Source organism: Anguilla anguilla, chromosome 19, assembly GCF_013347855.1.
Source record: "Anguilla anguilla isolate fAngAng1 chromosome 19, fAngAng1.pri, whole genome shotgun sequence".
Classification (NCBI taxonomy): Eukaryota; Metazoa; Chordata; class Actinopteri; order Anguilliformes; family Anguillidae; genus Anguilla; species Anguilla anguilla.
This window is the reverse complement of record NC_049219.1, coordinates 12,049,128-12,069,061: the sequence shown is the minus strand read 5'-3', so window position 1 is coordinate 12,069,061 and position 19,934 is coordinate 12,049,128. Positions and strand designations below refer to the sequence as shown.

The window sequence follows — 19,934 nt, the reverse complement described above, 5'->3', positions numbered from 1 at the left end:
TTCTGTTTTAGGTATTAATACCGTTAGTGAGTTTATTTTTTATTTTATTTTTTAACAAACAAGGCCTAAGAGTAGTGTGGTTTATTTCCTGTGGGATATAGAATATGACTCATGCCACCATTGTGATATTTGATCCCGATCTGGGACTATAAGGGAACCACTTGAGAGGGATTCAGTTGGTAAGAGAACCTGTCAGGGCAAGATGTTTACTTAGTGATTATACAGTGGGATTTTACGTGTGATTTTTGAGAGGGAGAACTCAAGAACACAGATGTAATTGGCCCTTTTGGACCTTTGGTGAAAGTGGGACCTGATAATCAACCACAGATGTGAGTTCCCTCGATAGTCCTCTGTCATTAAATGTCTTATTTGAGCCTCACATTCTACCCAACTAATTCAGCAGAAATGCCTCAACTGTTTCAAGTAGAAATTGTGCTTAAAACGTTCAGAATTCAGGGTGCGATGTGCCCCTAGGTCTGGTATCACATTCTGTGTCCAAGCTGAGCGAAAACACTTGTTTTATGTGAGGTTAGCTTATAAGACAGGCGAGACCTTGGGATTCATTGGGAAGGAGTTAGTTTATGTCTGCCTCTTATTGAATCATTGGAATTTTGCTATTCTCAGCATCCAAAACCAAGCACTCTTTAGGGATGAGTGAACATTTTTGTTTTCATAGTCATTCTTAGTAGCCATCGACTATTCAATGCTGACTTTATCCTGTCCCGCACACGCCTATTATCCTTCTGACGGACTCCAAAGCTCTTAATCCCCCTTGTTGTCTCATTCACTCCTGGCAATATTCAAAGAGTTTTCTCTGCGTATACAGTACCAACATCCAAGGAAAACAATAAAGCTTTGTGCAGATTTTCACGGACAGTCATCGCTATGCGCTTCCTGTTTCTGTGAGGTCTAAGATGATCTGGCACTTCAGAGACAGGAAGTGGTAGTTTCAGGCGTATTTATATATTGGGGATACTGCATTTGTAGACGATGGGTGACCATCTACTAGCAGGTGTGTAGCCATACGCTGCAGCACAAAGGGACCTTTCAAACTGAAATGATGGTGAATCATATCTTTGGGGGGCCCTGGCCCACCCGAGGAGTCAGACTGATACTGAACGCAGCTAATTGGTCTAAAAAAAAATTGGATCTCCACCTCCCCTTCCAGCAGCACTCCCTCCCCGCCTCCCTCAATCAAATGGAAAATTTGCGAATTATTTGTTTTGTTTGGTTTCTGTTTCGACCGCAGCCGAACCGGAACGTTTATCTGAACCCTAACTCGCAGTTAAACACACGCATTCCCGTACACTGGAGGGGTGGGGGGTCCGGTCTGGTAAACACATCACTCATACGCGGCCTGATCGATGTCTGTTTACTTTATGCTTTGAAAATAGAACAATTAGCGCGCGTATGCTCTTGATTAATGTGGGGGGGCAGGATGATGTTAAAGCCCCAGATTGCCCCGTGTTGTCCGCATGCGTTCGGTGTGGTTTGGTCGGGCCCTTCCACAGAAATCTTCTTTTTATCCTGGTTTCCTGTAGCACTGACAAGTGCTGTGTCGGATCATTGGTTTTATAAGCTGCCTTTTAATAGCTGTCTCCATTAAATGAGTAACTGCATTATGAATTCTTCATTGTAAACCGGGCCGGTGTATTTGTCCCATGGGAAGATCTTTCTGGGTGGAATACCGCAAGGACACCTGGCACAGTTTAATGTTGTGTTTCTGGCATGCAGGTTAATAGGTGAGCACACCTTAATCGCCTCCTTCCTTTACAAGAATCCAGGCCATTGCATCCTGCTCCAACCTTCAGTTTCTGCTTACAAAGTGCAAGAAAAATGTGCTGCTCATTATCTGAGCAGATGACATTTTGAAACAATTATTTTGTCTTCACAAGCTTACTTTCAAATTAGTTAAGAAAATAAAGTACTTATACAATTTACAGTACCTTGGACAAACATGCCTTCTTAAGCTAGCCGGGCGATCGAGACGCACCGATGCAAGAAACGTATTATTTTTTAAACTGGGACAGCTCGTGAAAATGTGTCCGTGACAAAGTTTTCCGACGTGTTTTACTTTTGGAAAAATATACACTCTGTATCTGTATTTGGGCTTCAGGCAAATGAACAAATAAATACGAAAATATTTCCATCGTCTGAAATATGATGGAAATGGTTATGTGAAGGTCGTTTGGAGAAACTGGTGTTACAAACGTACAGGAGTGTAGGCCAGCTGCTCAGATTCCTTTTCTCCCTCTCAGAGCACAGTGAGTGAGGCTGACTGACTAAGAAATCACTCAAAATGAACTAATAAAAACTAAAGTAATTAACTACATACATACATAATAAACTGCCATTTTTGGGCAGTAGTTTTTAATGTGGGTAGGCAAATATTTGACCAAGCAAACACTGCGAATTGTTTATGAATATGCATTAATGAAAATGTACATGCAATGACATTATGAGAATGGAACACGATGATTAGTACCACAGCCAGAAAGAGTGGTTTATTTCTCATTTAAAATGACTTTAAAATAACTTTTGCTTAATCCTGTATATTTTATTGGCATAACTGTTTATTAATTGAATTACATTAGTTTGTATGTCATTGAATTTTATTTAAGTACATGAGTCATTAATGTACACACACACACACACACACGTATGATACTTTAACATTTTTAGAAATTCTGGATGAGAAGTTCTGTGTTTTGAGGACACTTGTTTGGATAAGGAGCACACACACTGCTTCCCTGCAAGTGATCTGAATCAGTCGCGAGTCAACAGCAGTTCTTCTTACCAGGCCAGCCATGTAATTTCCAGAGGTTTTTGGGAAACGGCTCGGTCGTCTGGGAAGACGAGTGCCCTCGGCTGCACTAGTGCCGTCCTCCTGCATAATGACCATTCAGGTCTCTTCATACATTCTAATCATCGGAAAAATAAAATCTCGGTCAGGCCGTTTCTCCTTCTTTCCATTTTAGGTGCGCTCTGTTATGTCTGAGTGCAGTCCTCACATTTCAGACGTAGGGTTATTATTATTATTATTATTATTTTTAATCATCACAAGAAGATGACGTTTCCAGTTTTACCTTCAGCTTCCATTAACAAGTAATATATTACTCAAGAAATATTGCGAATAAAAGAATCGCAGATTCACCGTTTGTTTGGTAAATCGTTTATTACAAATTACATATATTTAGCACTCCAATAAAAAAAGCCAATATGCATTCTATTTACAGCCACTATGAATGTACAGGAACACCTTTGCTACCACGGAGGCAAAAGCTAGGCAGTGTTCTAAAACCTGCAGTGCATGGGCAAAGCAGTCCATCTCTTTACACATATAACTTTGATATAAATACAACTCTATATTTATACACCTTTTTTTAAAAATCCTTAAAGAGCTCTAGATCATACAAAAATAGCTTTGCTTCCAAATCAAGAATCTGTTCAACAACGGTAAAACTGAAGTCAATACATATAAAGAAAAACAAGAAATAGCTTTTGGTGAAAACGTGCCATGAAGGTATTGTGATTGTTGTCTAAAGAGTAAGTAAAAGTTCATTTGTTTTACATTAACAACATATTCATAATGACATCAGAAAAGCTTATATTCCGTAACAGATACCATTGCTCATAGTTTAACATTGCTTGACAGGGTGATTTATAGATGTGTGTTATATTTAACAGGCAGAGAGGAGGGGAGTTTCAGCTGGCAGGGGGATACTGACATAAACGGCTTGACAGGATTGAACATTTTTGCGGAGTATTCCTGGAACCACAAATCACTTTTATCCATCTCGGGTGTTAATAATTACACACACACTTCTGCAGGACCTGAGACTGGACGCCACCTTTGAATATCATCTGCATTTCCACTGGTTGGACTGCGAGAGGCACGTTAACAGTGTTCTGTGCGCACAGATCTGTCCCTTCTATGTGGATGTCAGAGATGCCCACTTGAATGAAAAAACCAAGGTCAAGGGAAATGCACTAAACGTTAGAGAACGCTAAACGCTCTCTTGATTCGAGCATTCAGGAAACAGATATATTGCTGCGCTGTAAATTTTAACTGGCAAAATCAGTCCAATATGAAGTGCTAATGGAGATCCGCTGATTTGGTGTGGAACCACGTGTGTGCCACGGGATTCTGAAGGAGCACTCTGGCGTGTTCCATAAACAGAATTTTTAAATGGCATTAAGAAGCATTTATGCAACATAAACAAATATATAAATATATATATGCCCACAAGGTTTTTAACCTCTGGCCCATTTAAAGAAAGACTGGCATTAAGCTGATTTAAAAAAAAGACAAAACAAATGGTACTGTAGACACTGAGGAAGAGTCCATGATCTAGTCCTGATATAACAGTCCTGGAGGGCGAGGATGTGAAAGCAGCAGTGAAAATGACTTGTGAAGTGTTTCTGGGTTTTTCTTAAAATAAGCTCGCCTAGGCTTCATCGAAACAGGAACATGATTTTTTCATATTAAGAGTTAGTTTGTCTACACAATTGTTCAAAGAAATGCAAAACAAATTCAAATAAACAAGCGGGAAAAAATGTCAGCGACTGAAATGGCTCCCCGATGGAGTTCGTTCTGTTGCTGGAATCTGAGTGGTCTTGGAAGCTTGTGACCCACTTGACGGCCTGTCCAGGTCAACGCCCAAAGCCTTACGCCTGGCCGAAGAACAAAGGGAGACACAAGATGTCCCCGTTCCCAGGCTTGACGAGACAGAATTAACAAGTTTCTGATAGTTCAGACAACGCATGTGCCTGTAATAAAGAACATTTCCAAAATCTGGTCTCTATAAACAGAGTAAAATATGAAATATAGTCTAAAGTGAAACAATAAGTTTGACAGTTCATCGCAATTTCTCTTTTAAGTTCTCTGAATAGCTAAATAAATTTCAGTAAACATGGGAGAGGATACTTTTAAAACTTGAGATGAGATGATTTCACGATGCAAACCACACCAACAGCAATCCACTGGAAAATGCCAAGTCTCGTTTAAGACAATAGAATGGGAATACAATGCATGTAGGTAAATGAAATGTAGAAGGAAACAATAACCGACAAGCAATCAAACACAATATAAAATTAAAACACCGAGAGCAAGAAGACAAATTTTACAAATTGCTCTCATAGCCTACGTAGGATAACAAGATTGTCACAGTTTTATAACTATACACACACGCGCGCACTCAGTGTGTCGTATATACACAAATAAGTACTATCAAAAACAGGATTTTACAACATATTCCTGCTGGGTACATTGTGATAACCGGTAGAACAAAAATTACCATGTGGCAATACCCTGAATCCTAATGTGAGTGCATGAACTCATCAGGCCCCAAAAAGTTATTATTATTATTTTTATAGGTAATGTGAATGTGTAAGACAAACTATAGATGGTGAACAAGACCAAACAGGAAATACTGGCACATGTTGCCATTTGGGACAGGTGCTTAACAAATCCTTAGTAAAAATGTGCCTCAGTTTTGTCTCGCCACAATGCCCTTTTAAGGATGAATTTTCATTGGTCACACACATCTGTTCTGGTTCACAATAAATTTAACCAAACAGAGTAGGCACGAGACGCCTGATTTCAAGTGTTTGAAATCAACGAAGCATCGTATCTTGGGAGACAGACGTGCCCCATGAAAAAAGGACAAGAAGCAGCTCTCTACGAGAACATCGAGAACTTCCTCCTCGAGAGAGAGTAAACTTTGGCCAGTACCTTTATTATACACAGTTAAGCATGTGGCCATAAGTTGCCAAACTAATTTAGTATTCAGGACCAGCACTGTTTTCCATTCCATGTCACTATGGATGTCAGAAGACATCTTGAGCTCTACAGAGTTGCTTGACAGTGACAGACTTTGCTGAGGTAAATGCAAAACTGGCGCCTGTAGACCTGAATTTGGACTCGACCTCTATATTTGGATGACAGTCTAACTGGCTCCTTCCATGCTCCAACTTGTCAGTTTCTTTATCTGGCTACGGGCTGGGTGGCAGTACAGCGTTTTCCATGTACGCCTCTTAACTGTATTACAGAATGACATGTGGTTAGTCTGGTGCTGTAGGAAAAGGGTTTACTCCAGGGGTGCAGCCCGTTCCACGGCCAGGCCTAACGGCACGGGACAAACGGCACGGGCGAGCGGTACGCCTCCGCGGTCTGGCGCGGCGACTTGCCCTCCGACTTGTCCGAGGAAGTGAGCGTGACCAGGGCTTGCGTGGAGTCGCACGACTGCTTCTCGGCGTCCTCCGAGTTCAGGGAGACCAGGCTGGCCCGCTGGGTCCTCTTCCAGGACTGCGTCCGCTTGAGGAGCAGGCCCAGGTCCTCCTTGAAGTGGGGGTTGAAGAGCAGGTAGAGCAAGGGGTTGAGGCACGCGGGCAGGGGCACGATGACCAGCAGGACGGACTTGACCACCTCCGGGCTGATGAAGGAGAGGCTGAGCAGGGAGGAGAAGGACAGGAAGGCCACGGGGAAGTAGAGGACGCAGTTGGCGAAGAGCAGCCAGGCCACGTGCTTGATCATGGCGGAGTCCCAGAAGTTGTCCAGCTCGCCCTTCTCCAGGCCGCAGTAGAGCCGGGCGTAGGTGACGGTCATGACGAAGTAGCAGAGGGAGTTGAGCAGCACCAGGGCCACCATGAAGCCCAGGCTGGAGGGCTCCCCGAAGGGCAGGGGCAGGCAGAGGGAGGAGATGCCGTACTCGCCCACGTGCAGGAGGGGCAGGACCGTGATGGCCAACGACAGGACGAAGCAGAGGGCGGAAGCCACCCTGACGTTCCCCGCCGACGACTTGGTCTCCGCCCTCTTGGAGCAGCGGATGGACAGGCCCCGCTCCAGGGCGGCGGTGGTCAGCAGGAAGATGCAGGTCTCCGAGGCGAAGACGGACAGGAAGCCGGTGATCTTGCAGCCGGCGCCGCTCTCCCACCACGCCCCGTATTTGGCGAAGCTGCCGAACGTCAGGGCGTCGACCACGGCCAGAATGCCGCTGGACAGGCCCATGAGGGTGTTGACCACGGCCAGGAGGCCGACCAGGTGCTTGGCCGGGGATACGTAGGTCGGGGACAGGAAGATGGTGACCGCCACCAAGGCGTTGCAGACCAGGGACAGCGCCACGATGATCCACACCCCGCTGCGGATGAGCCAGCTGCCGAACAGGTGGTAACACGGGCGGAACGGACCTGCAGTGAGACAAAGACGACGGTCACTGACAAGTCCAGGGTGCTACTGCATTCAAATTTTATAAACGTAGAACAGAAACTGTCAGGTGGCCATATTTAATCCAAGCCTTAACATCAAATGCAGCCCGGGAGCTGCTTTCATTTGTAATATGTGTTCCTCCATTCCAGATGTGACCCCGACTTAGATGAGTTCCACTTGTTTTCCCCAAACTAAGTGGAATTACTTATTATAATATGTGTGTAATCCCCTCTAATGGTTCAGTCTGGCCTTATTCTTTGTCTGTGGTTAGGAGATGCATGGATGTGATCTCAACAGAGAGTACACCCCGTCCCACCTGGAGCTGGAGAGCACTGAACTGAGTGATGGGATTTCGGGTCCTCTTCGAGGTCCAGCAGAAAGTCCTCCAGATCGTGGTCTTCTGGAATCAAGCATTATATCACGTTAGACTGCTCTTTCCTGCGTCGTAAACTGCGCAGACGGGATCGTGTGTCCGGCGCTCGGTTCAAGGCAGGACGCGGGCCTGCTGAGTGTCTGCGGCACGCGAGCCTGCCTTTCATAACAGCAAGTGTGAGCGCACTCTCAGTGCGGGAGTGTTGAGCGTACAGGCCGTACCGGAGATTCAGTTCCCTGCCCTGGGGAAGGTGACTGCTGAAGTAGTGTTACACACCTTGTGCGGACATGACGCCCGCCTCCTTCCTGGCGTACTCGTCCTTGCTGCTGTTCTCCTCGCGGTCCCAGGGGTCGGGGGAGTTGTCGCAGGACACAAAGGCGCAGCACTGGAAGGCGTAGGGCATCTCCATCACTCTGCCCAGCACAGGGGGAACAACATCATTATTTTAGGAATGAAATCGGAATGAAAGTTTTTTTTATCTAAACAGCTGCTGAGATCTTTTGTTTGCGGGCCTTAGCCGTGATGATGAGGCGTAGCCCGAAAGGTGCGTGACTGCGATCGCCAGTGCCGGCGCGCTCCCGAAAGGCTCGGCTCCGCCTCTCACCTGAGTTTGGGGAAGCTGTCGGCAGAGAAGAGCTCCTGCAGCGCCTCGTTGCCGGCCAGCTTGAGGTGCGTGAGCCCGTGCAGGCCCGTGACCGGCAGGGAGGACAGCAGGTTGGCGGTCAGGTCCCTGCGGAGAGCAAAAGCAGCCGGGGGGGACTCAGACGGAGGCGCGCCTGGGAGCCATTACACGGCCTCATTGCCGCTCACAAGCCAGGCAAGGGAGAAATAATCAATTCCAACAGTCCAACATAAATAGGGAATAGACGGGTAAATAAATGGCTCACTCACAGTTTGATTAATGAGGGGAGATTGGAGAAGGCGTGAGGGTCCACGGTGCTCAGTTTGTTCCAGGCCAGATCACTGTGAGAAACAGGGGGGGAAAACAAAGTTCCTTTCAGGACTGAAAACAACGCTGTGGCTAACTATGATACTCTGCCCCAAAGATATCCTTTTGAGGAAGTTCTGATTTCACTGTAATTTCAACGTAGCAACAATTTGTTGTGTATATATTTCATACACATTCATAACGGTATTTCTAATATTAGACTTGTGAACAATTACATCGCAATGACTTTGATGACTATCATAAAAAGTTTCATTTCCCAGGCCCAGACAAGTGCGTGATCTGTCAGGACTCCCTATAAATCAAGGAAGGAACCAAAATAAGTAAATAATGCTCTGTCCTCACACTCTCAGACATGTGCATGTGCCATTTTTATTTGTACAAAAAGAAATATCTATTATGTCACATGGAAAAAATGTGATTTATGCATTGGAAAATGTGTTTCATTTACACAGCCATCAGAACGCGAATCCTGCCCAACTGTTTTCCGGAAAGCTCTAAAGCAAGAAAGATAGCGTGGCACTTGGCTTGGACAGTAGCAACAATGGCTTCTTCGTAAAATAGTTTTTTTTTTGTTTTTTTTTAAATATGGAAGTGACTAAAATGTGGGCTCCTCTATTGCCTGAAGCCTCCATTCTGGGATCCCAAACGGGATTCTGGAGCGCAGTGAGACATGCATTCTACCAGTGGTTTTTGTCAAGATCAAATCCGTGTAGACCGAAACTGTTTATTTATGACTAACATGCTGTTTGAATTGACCCCGCGGCAGCGGATGGGAAAGCATCGAGAACACTATGTCATATCAAAGTTTTCCTTTTTTTATCGTCTTCTTTTCTGCAGATTTCCTGCACGTGTTAATCACATGCCGTTCTCTTGTTTAATATTATGAGATTTCGTGCAACAACAACCTATTGTTCTGCTCTTTATCCTGCGCAAGCTTTCGTCAGAGAGGCGCTTTCACCAGAGCAGGGCTAAGTGGGTCTTATTTCTTGGTCTGATTCTTTTTTTTTTTTTTTTACGGTCCGACTGAACTCTTATTAACCCGACGCGGTACATTGCTCGCCTAATTAGCCATGTTCCTTCCCTTTTTACGTCACTTCAAAGAAGCTGGAGTATTTAAAATCCGCTGGGCTGCAGCCTTTTAGTGCTTTAGTGGGACTTTTTAAACACGTTGAGGTGTAAATACCCAGATGAAATATAAAAAACAGGGAAGGTCACAAAATGGAAGACCCTTCCTTTTTTTTTTTTCTGCCATCCACCAATCCCGGTGATCCCACTAAAAAGGAAGAAAATTTTTTTTTTTTTTTATTACCATAGATGCTTTCATGCGATCTGGAGGACCCCACCACCGCACACTTGTGCTTTTCATTTTAGACGCGCGTCCACTCCCCGGTAATTCGATATTCCCCCGCGCTCCGTCCGCGAAACGGCCGCGAGCGGGACGCTCGGCCAAACGATGACGGCACCGCCGGCCCCGCTCTCTCGCCGCGGGGTCGCCGGGCGGAAGCGAGCGCCGTTTCCGAGGGGCCAAGTTCGCCGTGGCGACCGCGCCAAGACGCATTCCCTCACTTCCTGGCGCACGTAGTACGTCCCAGAATGCACCAGCGGGTCAGAAAATAAACAATGAAGGAAAGAAGAACGCCCGTAGACGTCGTAACGTTTCCAGAGGGCACACTTGGGGTCCAGAGGAACGGTCCTCTTGGACGTTAGGGTGGCCTCTGGAATCAAGACATTTCCACTTAAACAAAAAAGGGCACTGCAGCTGGATGCTGTGCGAAGCGAATGTAATAAAATGAACCGCGTCTCATCACTCTTAATTCCTCACTGCCGTTCGCTCGGGTCCAGAAGGCATACGAGCTTTAACTGCTCTGTTCAAACTGACCAATTAACTTAAAGTTTTAAGATTCCTGGAACTGAGAGTGAGTCGCGTGCCAAAGGCTCCACGGAGAGCTTGTTTCGTTTGTTTTGGACATGATAAGGTGGCAATGACGCGCCGCGCGCAGGACGTCACCTTTCCGGGGAAAGGCTGCTTACGATTCCCAAGAACAGGCGGGACAGGGGCCTACAGAGGAGCTGCGAAAGCTGGCTTTAGTCAATCTGGCAGCGCCGTTCGGAAAGCCCTGTCCTGGCAACACCAAGGCATTAACTGAGGTTATCTGCATGTGCCTGTGTGTGTGTGCGCGCGTGTGCATGGGAGAAATGAATAACTTCTAAAGTTATGGACTTTTTTTGGATGAAACTTGGTGAAATGCTTCCCTCTGGACCCAGGAAGAAATGACTGGACTTTAGAGTCAAAGGAGGACTGTAGAAAGGATGTGTTCTGTTCACATGTAGGCAATTGGCCTTGCTGAAGAGGCTGCTATACAGGGAATGCATGATATGCTCTTGCCCCAGCCTATTGACTGCACTTTCAATGTCCCCTTGGACCAGAGCCAGCTTCCTTATGCAAGCAGACAAGATGCCCACTTTAGTTCTGAAACCATATTTCCAAGTCTGAATCATGTATTCAGAATATTACAGGTTTCTGTGAAAATGTAATTCCAGTGCGGACTGAAAATTTTGTTGAAAAGCATAGGGGAATACTTAGACTGATGAATACATGAGGATTTGGTATTAACACATTGTTTACTGCATAACTAACACGGCATTTACATTGCAACCAATCAGTGGGACTAATGGGCAGCCAATCCGAAGTGAGCTCTAAAACGAACAGCCATACAGAACAGACGTGTTCGGCCCCCTGTTCTCGTCTTTAGAAATGAAATCCGTCACATCAGAAGGAAACTATTATTTTCCTGTTTATGAACTTGTAAAAAGAAAGCGGGCATTTTTATCTTGTGACTTAATGAATACTGTAAATGCACTGGCTCTATGTCTTATATCTGAAGACTTGTACATGCAGGCAGCCTTTGTGAGTGCGTCTGCAGGGGGTGCGTCTGTTCCTGCTGTGCCAGTACGCGGTGAGCCCTGTTTGGGCCGCTGTCCCACGGAGGGATTAGTCCGGGTTACTCACAGGGATCGGAGAGCCGTCAGCTCCTGGAACGTGTCAGCCAGCACCTCCTGGATTTCGTTGTGGTGCAAGTCACTGGAGGAGCACAGTGGGGAGGTGGGGAGGCAGGAGGAGGCGACGGGTCAGCACCTCCATTGGAAAGTTTCTCCTTTATGTTTTAACTCTCTTGACCATTTAAATCATGCCACAAGCCTGAGCTTCCTGTTGTATTTCTTACCACCACACTCGTTTTAATACAAAAACTAGAAGGGAGGTCAGCATTTCACTTTACTGCACAACATTGCACTGTGATTTTTAGTCAGAAAAACAAGCAGGAGAACAAACAAACAGACAATTTTTGTGGTTACAGGGTGGTGTAGTGGTTAGAGAACTGTGCTATTACTGGGTAGTGGTGATAACCACTACAACAGCCACACCCATCTCTTAGCATCCTATGGTGCAAATCCATGTATTTGTCCATTAAAGGCATGGGCATTTGTTGCACTCACATCCTCTGGATCTTTTCGCAGCCGTTGAAGCTGGGGAGGTGCTGGATCAGGTTGTAGGAGAGATCCCTGCAAAACAGGCATGCACAGTCAGGTCACAGTCACACACGTGCTATCCATCACAACACGGGCTCTAGTGTCTGCAGCGTACAAACACGCGCTGCTCTCCACGCTAATTAAAAGCATGAAGTGTTGAGGGAACATCAGCAGCGACCCTCTCGTCTTTGAAGAAATCAAATGAATGGCAGATGAGTCCGAAAGCCAGGCCCGTGTTTTTACTCGAAGAAAAGTACACAAACGGGCGAGTACATCATGTAGTCTTTTGGCACACGTTTGCTTCCTGACTGGAATAATTATCCCTCTTGACCTCGTGCTATTGGTCACGGCGCAAAAAAACACCTCCCAAGTTGCTCAGCTTTGGAACAGCAGTGAATGTTAGCGAATTCAAGGGCAGACGGTGACGTCGTGCGGGGACTCACAGCACTTGCAGGTTGGGTAGCTGGTCGCACACGGCGTTGGGCAGTGATGTAATGCGAGCTCCGGTAATGGTCCTGGTCAGAGATCAGACGGGGTCATTAGAACTGTGGAAGCGCCTGTGTGTCGCTCTGAATAAGTCCATTCATTTTGACTGTAACCAGCGATACTGGGTCTTTCTTTAAACAGGGTTACGAATGTAACCATTGACCAGTCCTTGACGCGATTCAGCTGGCTGGCAGTATTAGCTGAGAGGGATTCATATTTATGAGTTCTACAGCCTTGAATGTACTGTAGACTACAACAGCAGTGCGGCTGATTTCATTGGTGCAGGCTAGTGCTTTGGTTGTGAGACTGCAGCATGAACTTACAGGCTCTGTAGGCTCCTGGTGCCGGTCAGGTCTGGAAACTCTGTGATTTCTGTGGCTCCATTGAGTGACCTGGGCACAGCGAAAGACATGGAGAAACAATGAGACAAAGTCCCCAGCTTCCTGCTCCCATCTTAACCCTTTGAAGAGCAGCTTTTCTGGAATGTGTTTTCTTTTTTTTTTTCAAAATTCCAAGTCAGTGTTCTAGAACTCTGTTGCTTTCCATTACCAGTAGTGACTGTTACATCAGCATTGGAATGTTCAGTTAGCAACATTCTAATCACATATTTGTGACCTCACACCTTAAAGGGTTGAATGGTAATGGAAGGCAGAGAGGACGGGGCTCCTCTAACTCACAGTGTGCGCAGCTCCGGCAGGTGCTGGAAGGCAGACTTGGCCACAAACTGGATCGGGTTGTCGTAGAAGAATCTGTTTTAAAACAACAGACGAGTGTCAAAAAAAAGAAAAAAACCCCAGGCCAGCCGTGGAACGTTCATTAAAGCACGGTCCGTCAGCCCCGCGCTCCGGTGCGGGTGTGTGTTTGGACGTACCCCAGGGAGGCAGCGCACTGAGGCACTGTGAGGTGAAGCGCATCACGCGCTCTACAAACGGGCTCGTCCTCGCAGCTCTCTGACTGGAGCCAGCGTGTCGCCACACTGGGCCGCCTCACTGTAAACACCCCCAGCGCTCGGCGCTCCGGCTGAGGACACGCAGTCCTGCCCGTCTGACCAGGGGCTCAGAAGTGCGGAGCGGTGAAAACCGCATCAATGCTGTGACCCTGAAAAGGCCCTCAAAGCTGAGAAGGGTCTGTTCTGGGGAGGACTGGCCAGTCGCACGCCAGGCGGGTCCCACCGGCGGGGATCAAAGATCAGGTCCTTTCCTGCATCGCACCGGCCTGACACAAAAACGCAAGGCGGAGGACCCGAGCGCTCCCCGCTTACTCACTCTACTTACACTACGCCGGAGAGCAGACACGTCCCTATCATGCCAATCTTCACACCCAGACCGGGAAGAAGGCCACCGAGCAAAAGCACGGGTTAACACACACTTAGGTCCCAGTCGTATTAGTTTTAGAAGTGAATGTTTAGCCAAACTTTCAAGCAAGCATGAACCAGACCCAAGAGCATGCTCTTAAGATGCGCTCTCTTAAAACCTTTCAACAACAGTAACTCAAGAGAAAAAGCACTTTCTGTCCGAGACTGCCACATACACCGTGGCTTCCTCTTTGTAATCAGTCTGCACAGATCGCAGTTTACAACCTACATTAAGCTGGTATGAAAATTCCTAAGCCGGCAGGTCTAAGTTACGACATAGCGAATGTGACGGCCCGCGTAAAGGGGATCAAGAAGAACGGCGGTTCTGTTCGAGAAACCTAATCCATATCCATCTAAAATACTTTCCTCTGAAGGCCTTGTCCATTATTGAAGGACGGTAAATCTATAAAGAAGTGAGTCCGGGCCAGAGAGCCACCAGGGCAAGGCAAATAAGGTACACATGAAAAGAGAATGTAAAATGGCAGTTCAGCAGTTTCTTTTTGGCTGGCTTTTGCTTAACATATCTGTTGAAAAAAAGGACCTACATTGTCAGCAGGGAGGGGTTTCCAATGAAGGCATGCTCTGGGATGGACCTGATGTTGTTGCTGTGAAAGCCCCTGGAAAGTGAATATTAGACATACGCAGGGTTGGTTGGGGGTACCGGCACACAACAGGCAGCAGCAGCAGGCAGAGTTAGCGTTAGCACTAGCGTTAGCGACACATGGACTCACAGCTCCTTCAGGTTCGTCAGTGCTTTGATCGCCATGGGGAACTCATCCAAATTGTTGTAATTCAAATCCCTGTGGAAGGAGAGAGAGAGAGAAGTAACGAAAATTACTTTTCAATCAGTAATTTAATTAGTCTACGCTGTGAGCTTTCAACCGCTCCTTTTAAGTACTTTTTTCACACACTGGACTGTAGAATGGGGAAATCACATTGCACACTTTATGTAATATGTAAGTTATGTAAAATATTTCAGTGTGTATTCCTTAGCTTCTGCCATTTTTTATAAAAATCACCTACAAGTTTATTAAACTATGGATCAGGACCTAAAATGGCTCATGCAAGTGTGAGCTGGGTCCCGAAATAAGCCTTCAGTCCACTAGGATATGCTAGGCTGTCTATGCAACGGGTCCCGAGAAGGTACTAAATTTCTAATTTGGGTCCTGATATTAAAAAAGCTAAAGAAGCAGTGCTGTGAGGTATGAGAAAAATGAACCATGCTGATATCTTATTAAAAAAACAAAAGCTGAACAGTATTGGGTTTCCACAAATATGTGTTTCTCATGCTGAAGTGTGCGGTTGCAGGTCCCCTAAATGACTCCCTTTGCATTCTGACCCGCAGATACGGCCGAACGGAGGTGTAATGGAACCTGTCAGTCTCCCGCCCGAGTCCCCGCAAGGTGAGTGCTTTTCAGCGCGCGACACCGCCCCCCTCAGACACCGCCCCCCTCAGACACCGCGACCGCCACACCGTGCGAGCGTCCCGCACCCGAGAGCCGCCCGTCGCCGGGGCACAAAACAGGAAGCGCTCGGCCAGAAGCCGCGGGGGCGAGGGTTTCCTCTGGAAAGAGCCAATGAGCGCAGCCGGGGCCCGTGCCGCCCGCGGGGGACCCGGCTCCTCCCGCCACGGCCCGGCGCACAGCGGAGGTTCCCACAGGGCCCACGTCCTGTTTGTAAACAGCGCGGAGGCCCCAGATCCGGCCCCGGGCTTTGATGAGATAGGACGCGACCTGCCGGGGTTCGCTTCACATCCCAGACCCGTCCTTTCCTGGCCCCGCGCCGCACATCGCCAGGGCCCGCTCCGCGGGGCGGTCAAAAGCGGGGCGCTTCCTGCCTTCAAACGGCGCCCGAGTGTGAGAACGTCCCGGCGTGGGCTTCGAGAACAAACACAAAAAAAACCCAACCAAAGACGTCATCAGCCAAAGGCCCCGAGTCAACACAAGTGTTTGCTCAGGAGTCAGGTTTTAAAGGGGATGGAGGGAAAGAAAAAGAGCCTAAATCACCGTGATTGAAAACCTCCTTCTGTAGGGCTGCATAAAGGCCGTTCGGGGGAGGGGGGAGGGGGGAGGGGGAGAGGGGGGGGACCCTAAAATAAGAGCTAAAGGAAGCCTGACTGAGCTCAGTAATGACGATGAGTAAACGCAGCCTCTCTCTCCCCCCTCCTCCTCCTCCTCCTCTTCCTCCTCATCACTAGATTGCTCTCTGCGGGTGCTCACATGGTTGCCATTACTGGCAGTGATCCTTCTCTGAGGCGCAGGTGGCTCCGTACTGCAGGCGCATTAGAGCAGCCCCCCCCCCACCCCCCCTTTAAGCCACACACACTCCAAACTTCCACAATGTCAACACGGTGGAACGGACTGACGGAGATTGTGAAAATACCATTAAATTAAAATGATTTCAATGTGGGCCCAGGATACGGTTGGGGAGGAAGGGGGGGGGGGGGGGGGGGGGGGGGAAGGGGTGCTAACATGTATTATTTGAGAGCTGTTCGCATTTCTCAAAAAAAAAAAAAAAAAAACACGCCTGTGCCTGTGGAAGATAAATGCTACACGGGGTTGTGTCTGCAGTCTTGAGGACTCGCTGGAGAGGAAAGCGACCCAGCCGTCCTTGCTGCTGTTCTCCGGTTTTCTTGGACGTTTGAATATTTAAAAAACCTCGCGGGCAGGCCGCTTCAGCGTCCCGTTGCAGCGTTGCCCGAGCGCTGTTCCACCGCTGCGCTGAGAACATTCTGGAAACGCGCCGTGTTGCGTTCGCGGTAATCACACCGACGCCGCGGCCACACACAGACAGGCGGGCGCGACGCCGCAGGAGCGAGGGCTTCCGTACGAGCGCGTTCAGGCGGTTCAGCTGCAGAACACAAAAAGCGCTTTTGTGTTGTTTCATACGCGGCCGTCTGTCATGTAGACGCTGTCAGAGCTGTATTACCTTTTATTAAACGGCTTACTTCACGGACTTCACATCAAACTGCCGGTAGGAGTAGGGTGCTTTTTTTTGTTGCTGAAATTACAGGTTTGCCGCAACAGCACCGTGCTATTTGGACACGTTTCACCAGAACAAGAACAGACAAGGGATTTGGAAAGCATACAGAATTTCTTCATTAGAGTTGGCCTATATTGTCTTGGCCCTTTTGAAAGGCTTTTTTTTTTTTTTTAAGAAAATGACTGATAAAAGTGTAACATCAGTGGCAGCGTTTTTAGCAGCAGAGAGGCAGGCTTATCGAGCCGCTATGAAAGAGCCACTGTGATGTGCTGAGAGCTGATGTGAGTGTCCCCCGCACCCCCCCCCCCCACCGCCCGGCTGGGACATGCATTTGTCATCCATGTCCAGTCATCTGCCTCCGGACCGCCACTGAGTGGGGCAACAGAACTCCCCTTTTACCCCCGGCACTGCTCTTAAAAGGGCCTGAATCTGCTCCATGCTACACTGCTGCACTGTGTGGCAGAGAGAACTATTTTATGAATTCTTATTTCATAACACTAGATGCCTTATCAAACGCTGTATCTTCCATTAATCGTACCCTTTAAGTTTTAAACAAAGAATTTGGTTAGAAGTTAGAAATAATAATATCTAGTGGTGAAACAGGTGTAGTACACACTACATACACCCTTTAACTGTTCTAAATGTGAAATCTGTCTTCTTTGAAACAGCCTGACAAAGCCCCAATAACAACAAGCTGTTAGCTGAAATGTAAAACATGATCAGTCAGAAGTCCTAACTGGGATAAGAGCTACTCTAGAGCGCACGCAAACGGACTCAGTCATACTTTAACGGCTCTGTGACTTAAATTAAAAGGCGTTGGCTCGACTGCACGTACCCCACTGTCTCCGTGCGGGGTTTATCCAAGGGCCAATCACAGGGCACCCCTGGGTTGTTTTGGAAAAGCACTAGAGGAATCCCTTCTGTGTGTGTGTGTGTGTGTGTGTGTGCGTGTGTGTGTCCTAAGGTAACATTTTAGGCCACTTTCTGCATTTTAATGAAAACGTTTCAAATTTAAACGAGTCAGAGGTCAACTCACAAAGTCTCCAGACTCTGGAGCCCATCAAAGCTTTTCTTTCCCAGGGAACGGATCCTATTGTTATGGAGATGTCTGTGGAGGAACACGGAGAAAACAGTCAGAGAGACACAATGCCCCCGGAGGGCTCGGGCCGCCGCTCCTGATTGGCTGAGAGAAGAGAAAAGAGAGAGAGAGAGAGAGAGTGTGTGTGACAGTGAGTGAGGGAGAGAGCGAGAGCACAAGAGAGAGGGAGAGGGAGGGAGGGAGAGAGAGAGAGAGTGAGTGTGTGTGTGTGACAGTGAGTGAGGGAGAGAGCAAGAGAGAGCGAGAGCACAAGAGAGAGGGAGAAAGAGAGGGAGAGGGAGGGAGAGAGAGAGTGACAGTGAGTGAGGGAGAGAGTAATAGAGAGAGCAAGAGCGAGTGAGAGCTTGGGCATGCTCGTTACATACAAATCAGCCCCACTGTACAGGACATGTCCACATCAGAACAACGTTAAAAAGAAGTTGGAAAAAAAGCACTTTTTCCCACTGCACACACTATGGACAGTCTGGTGAGAAGGATTTTCAACTGAACACTTGGCCATTGTTGACACAGCCCCTGCATAATCATATTAACATAGATTAGAATAGGCTCAATGGCACAAATTGAGCCCTGTATAACACACTGGCAGAAAAGCTTCTGAAAATATTCTTTGTTTCATTAATGAATAGAATCTAAAACCACAGCCCAGCAACTGGCTGAAAACAAATTCAGGCAATTGATGTGTGCTGACAGAAGAGCTAAATTCATGTCATTCTAGAAGAGTTCCGACTGTGTGAAGTGTACTGCTCTCCTGGCACTAAAGCAGCATTTAACTAGCACCAGTAACAGGACTGACCCTATAGCTGCATTTAACTAGCGCCAATAACAGGACTGACCCTATAGCTGCATTTAACTAGCTCCAGTAAGAACCCTGGCCATACTGCCGGTACTCACAGCACGACGAGGCTGGACAGGTTGGCGAAGGCGTGGTCGGGGATGCGGGCGATCTTGTTGAGGGCGAGGGTCATGGCCTGCAGGGAGGACAGGCCGGCCAGCGCGCGCACGGGCACCTCGGTCAGCGCGTTGTCGTCCAGCCACAGGTGGCGCAGCGACGCCAGGCCGTCGAAGCAGCCGTGCGGCACGCTGTAGATGTGGTTGGCGTCCAGGCGCCTGGGGGGGGGGCACACAAGCACACAGCTCCCGTCAGCGACCCCACCCGCACGCGTTTAAAGGGACAGCGTGCCAATTTCAAAGGGGGAAAACTGAAAGTATGTACAGCTGAACCGCACAGGTGTATCCCGTGCAACTGAAGTACTTTCTTGGTGCTTTCTCGGATTAGCCTAGCCTCTGGATATTTCTCATGGTAAAAGTATGTTTTACTGTGTTAAGCATCTGTGGCGCATAGCGCTGCACGTCGTCCTTCACGCGTGGCGGTTTAATTTAGAGGGGGAATAAAGGCACCGGTTGATGAAAGAGGGGAGGGATCTCCGTTGTGCAGTCGCTCCTGTTCTTCTGCTGTCTGCTTTCCGTGGAAAAACACTCCAGACACTCTTTCATTTTGTTTTTTTTCCTTCGGTTTTGATGTATGTCTTTATTTCTCTCCTGGGTATCGAGCGACCGCTCAGACGGAAAGGCATGAGTGTATATTTTTGGCGAAAACCCCTGAGAAGCGGGAAAATAAAAAGTATGTGAACGCGCAGGCGGGGCATTTCCCCGTGAGACGGCGGTCCTCGCGCACTCTCTCTCTGAGGAGACCCGGCCGGAATGTCCCGGAGACGTCCCGGGGGGTGCGAGGGACTGGCAGGCCTGTCGCGGGCCATTCCCTCGCTCTGACATCACGCCCGTTAACAGTGTGAGGCCCTCCCCCCCCTCTGACCCGCGCATACTTCCTTCCCCCGCTCAACAAAGGAGTGTCAGAACTCATTTGGGAGGCGATGGCTGACTGCGCGCTGCACTTCCGCTCCCCGGCGCAGAGGCCCGTGTGATCCCGTGCGCAGGGCAGGGAGGACGCAGAAGCTG

The 19,934-nt window shown here is 47.9% G+C and overlaps 1 protein-coding gene across 2 annotated transcripts in view; it reads right to left on the bottom strand.

The window, feature by feature from the left end:
* Window positions 1-3,156: 3,156 nt before the first annotated feature.
* Window positions 3,157-19,934, bottom strand: part of LOC118218661 (leucine-rich repeat-containing G-protein coupled receptor 5-like) — a 54,930-nt gene continuing 38,152 nt past the window's right edge. The window contains exons 5-18 of one of the 2 annotated variants that reach the window (XM_035401239.1): window positions 18,870-19,085; window positions 17,916-17,987; window positions 14,629-14,697; window positions 14,443-14,514; window positions 13,221-13,292; window positions 12,867-12,935; window positions 12,501-12,572; window positions 12,025-12,090; window positions 11,540-11,611; window positions 8,472-8,543; window positions 8,185-8,310; window positions 7,857-7,993; window positions 7,524-7,607; window positions 3,157-7,188 (exon numbers count right to left, since the gene is read on the bottom strand). In XM_035401239.1, coding sequence (XP_035257130.1) covers window positions 6,125-7,188; window positions 7,524-7,607; window positions 7,857-7,993; window positions 8,185-8,310; window positions 8,472-8,543; window positions 11,540-11,611; window positions 12,025-12,090; window positions 12,501-12,572; window positions 12,867-12,935; window positions 13,221-13,292; window positions 14,443-14,514; window positions 14,629-14,697; window positions 17,916-17,987; window positions 18,870-19,085 — 2,263 coding nt within the window. In that variant the 3' untranslated portion in view covers window positions 3,157-6,124. The remainder of the gene's footprint in view (window positions 7,189-7,523; window positions 7,608-7,856; window positions 7,994-8,184; window positions 8,311-8,471; window positions 8,544-11,539; window positions 11,612-12,024; window positions 12,091-12,500; window positions 12,573-12,866; window positions 12,936-13,220; window positions 13,293-14,442; window positions 14,515-14,628; window positions 14,698-17,915; window positions 17,988-18,869; window positions 19,086-19,934) is intronic. The other variant, XM_035401240.1, reaches the window with a different exon arrangement.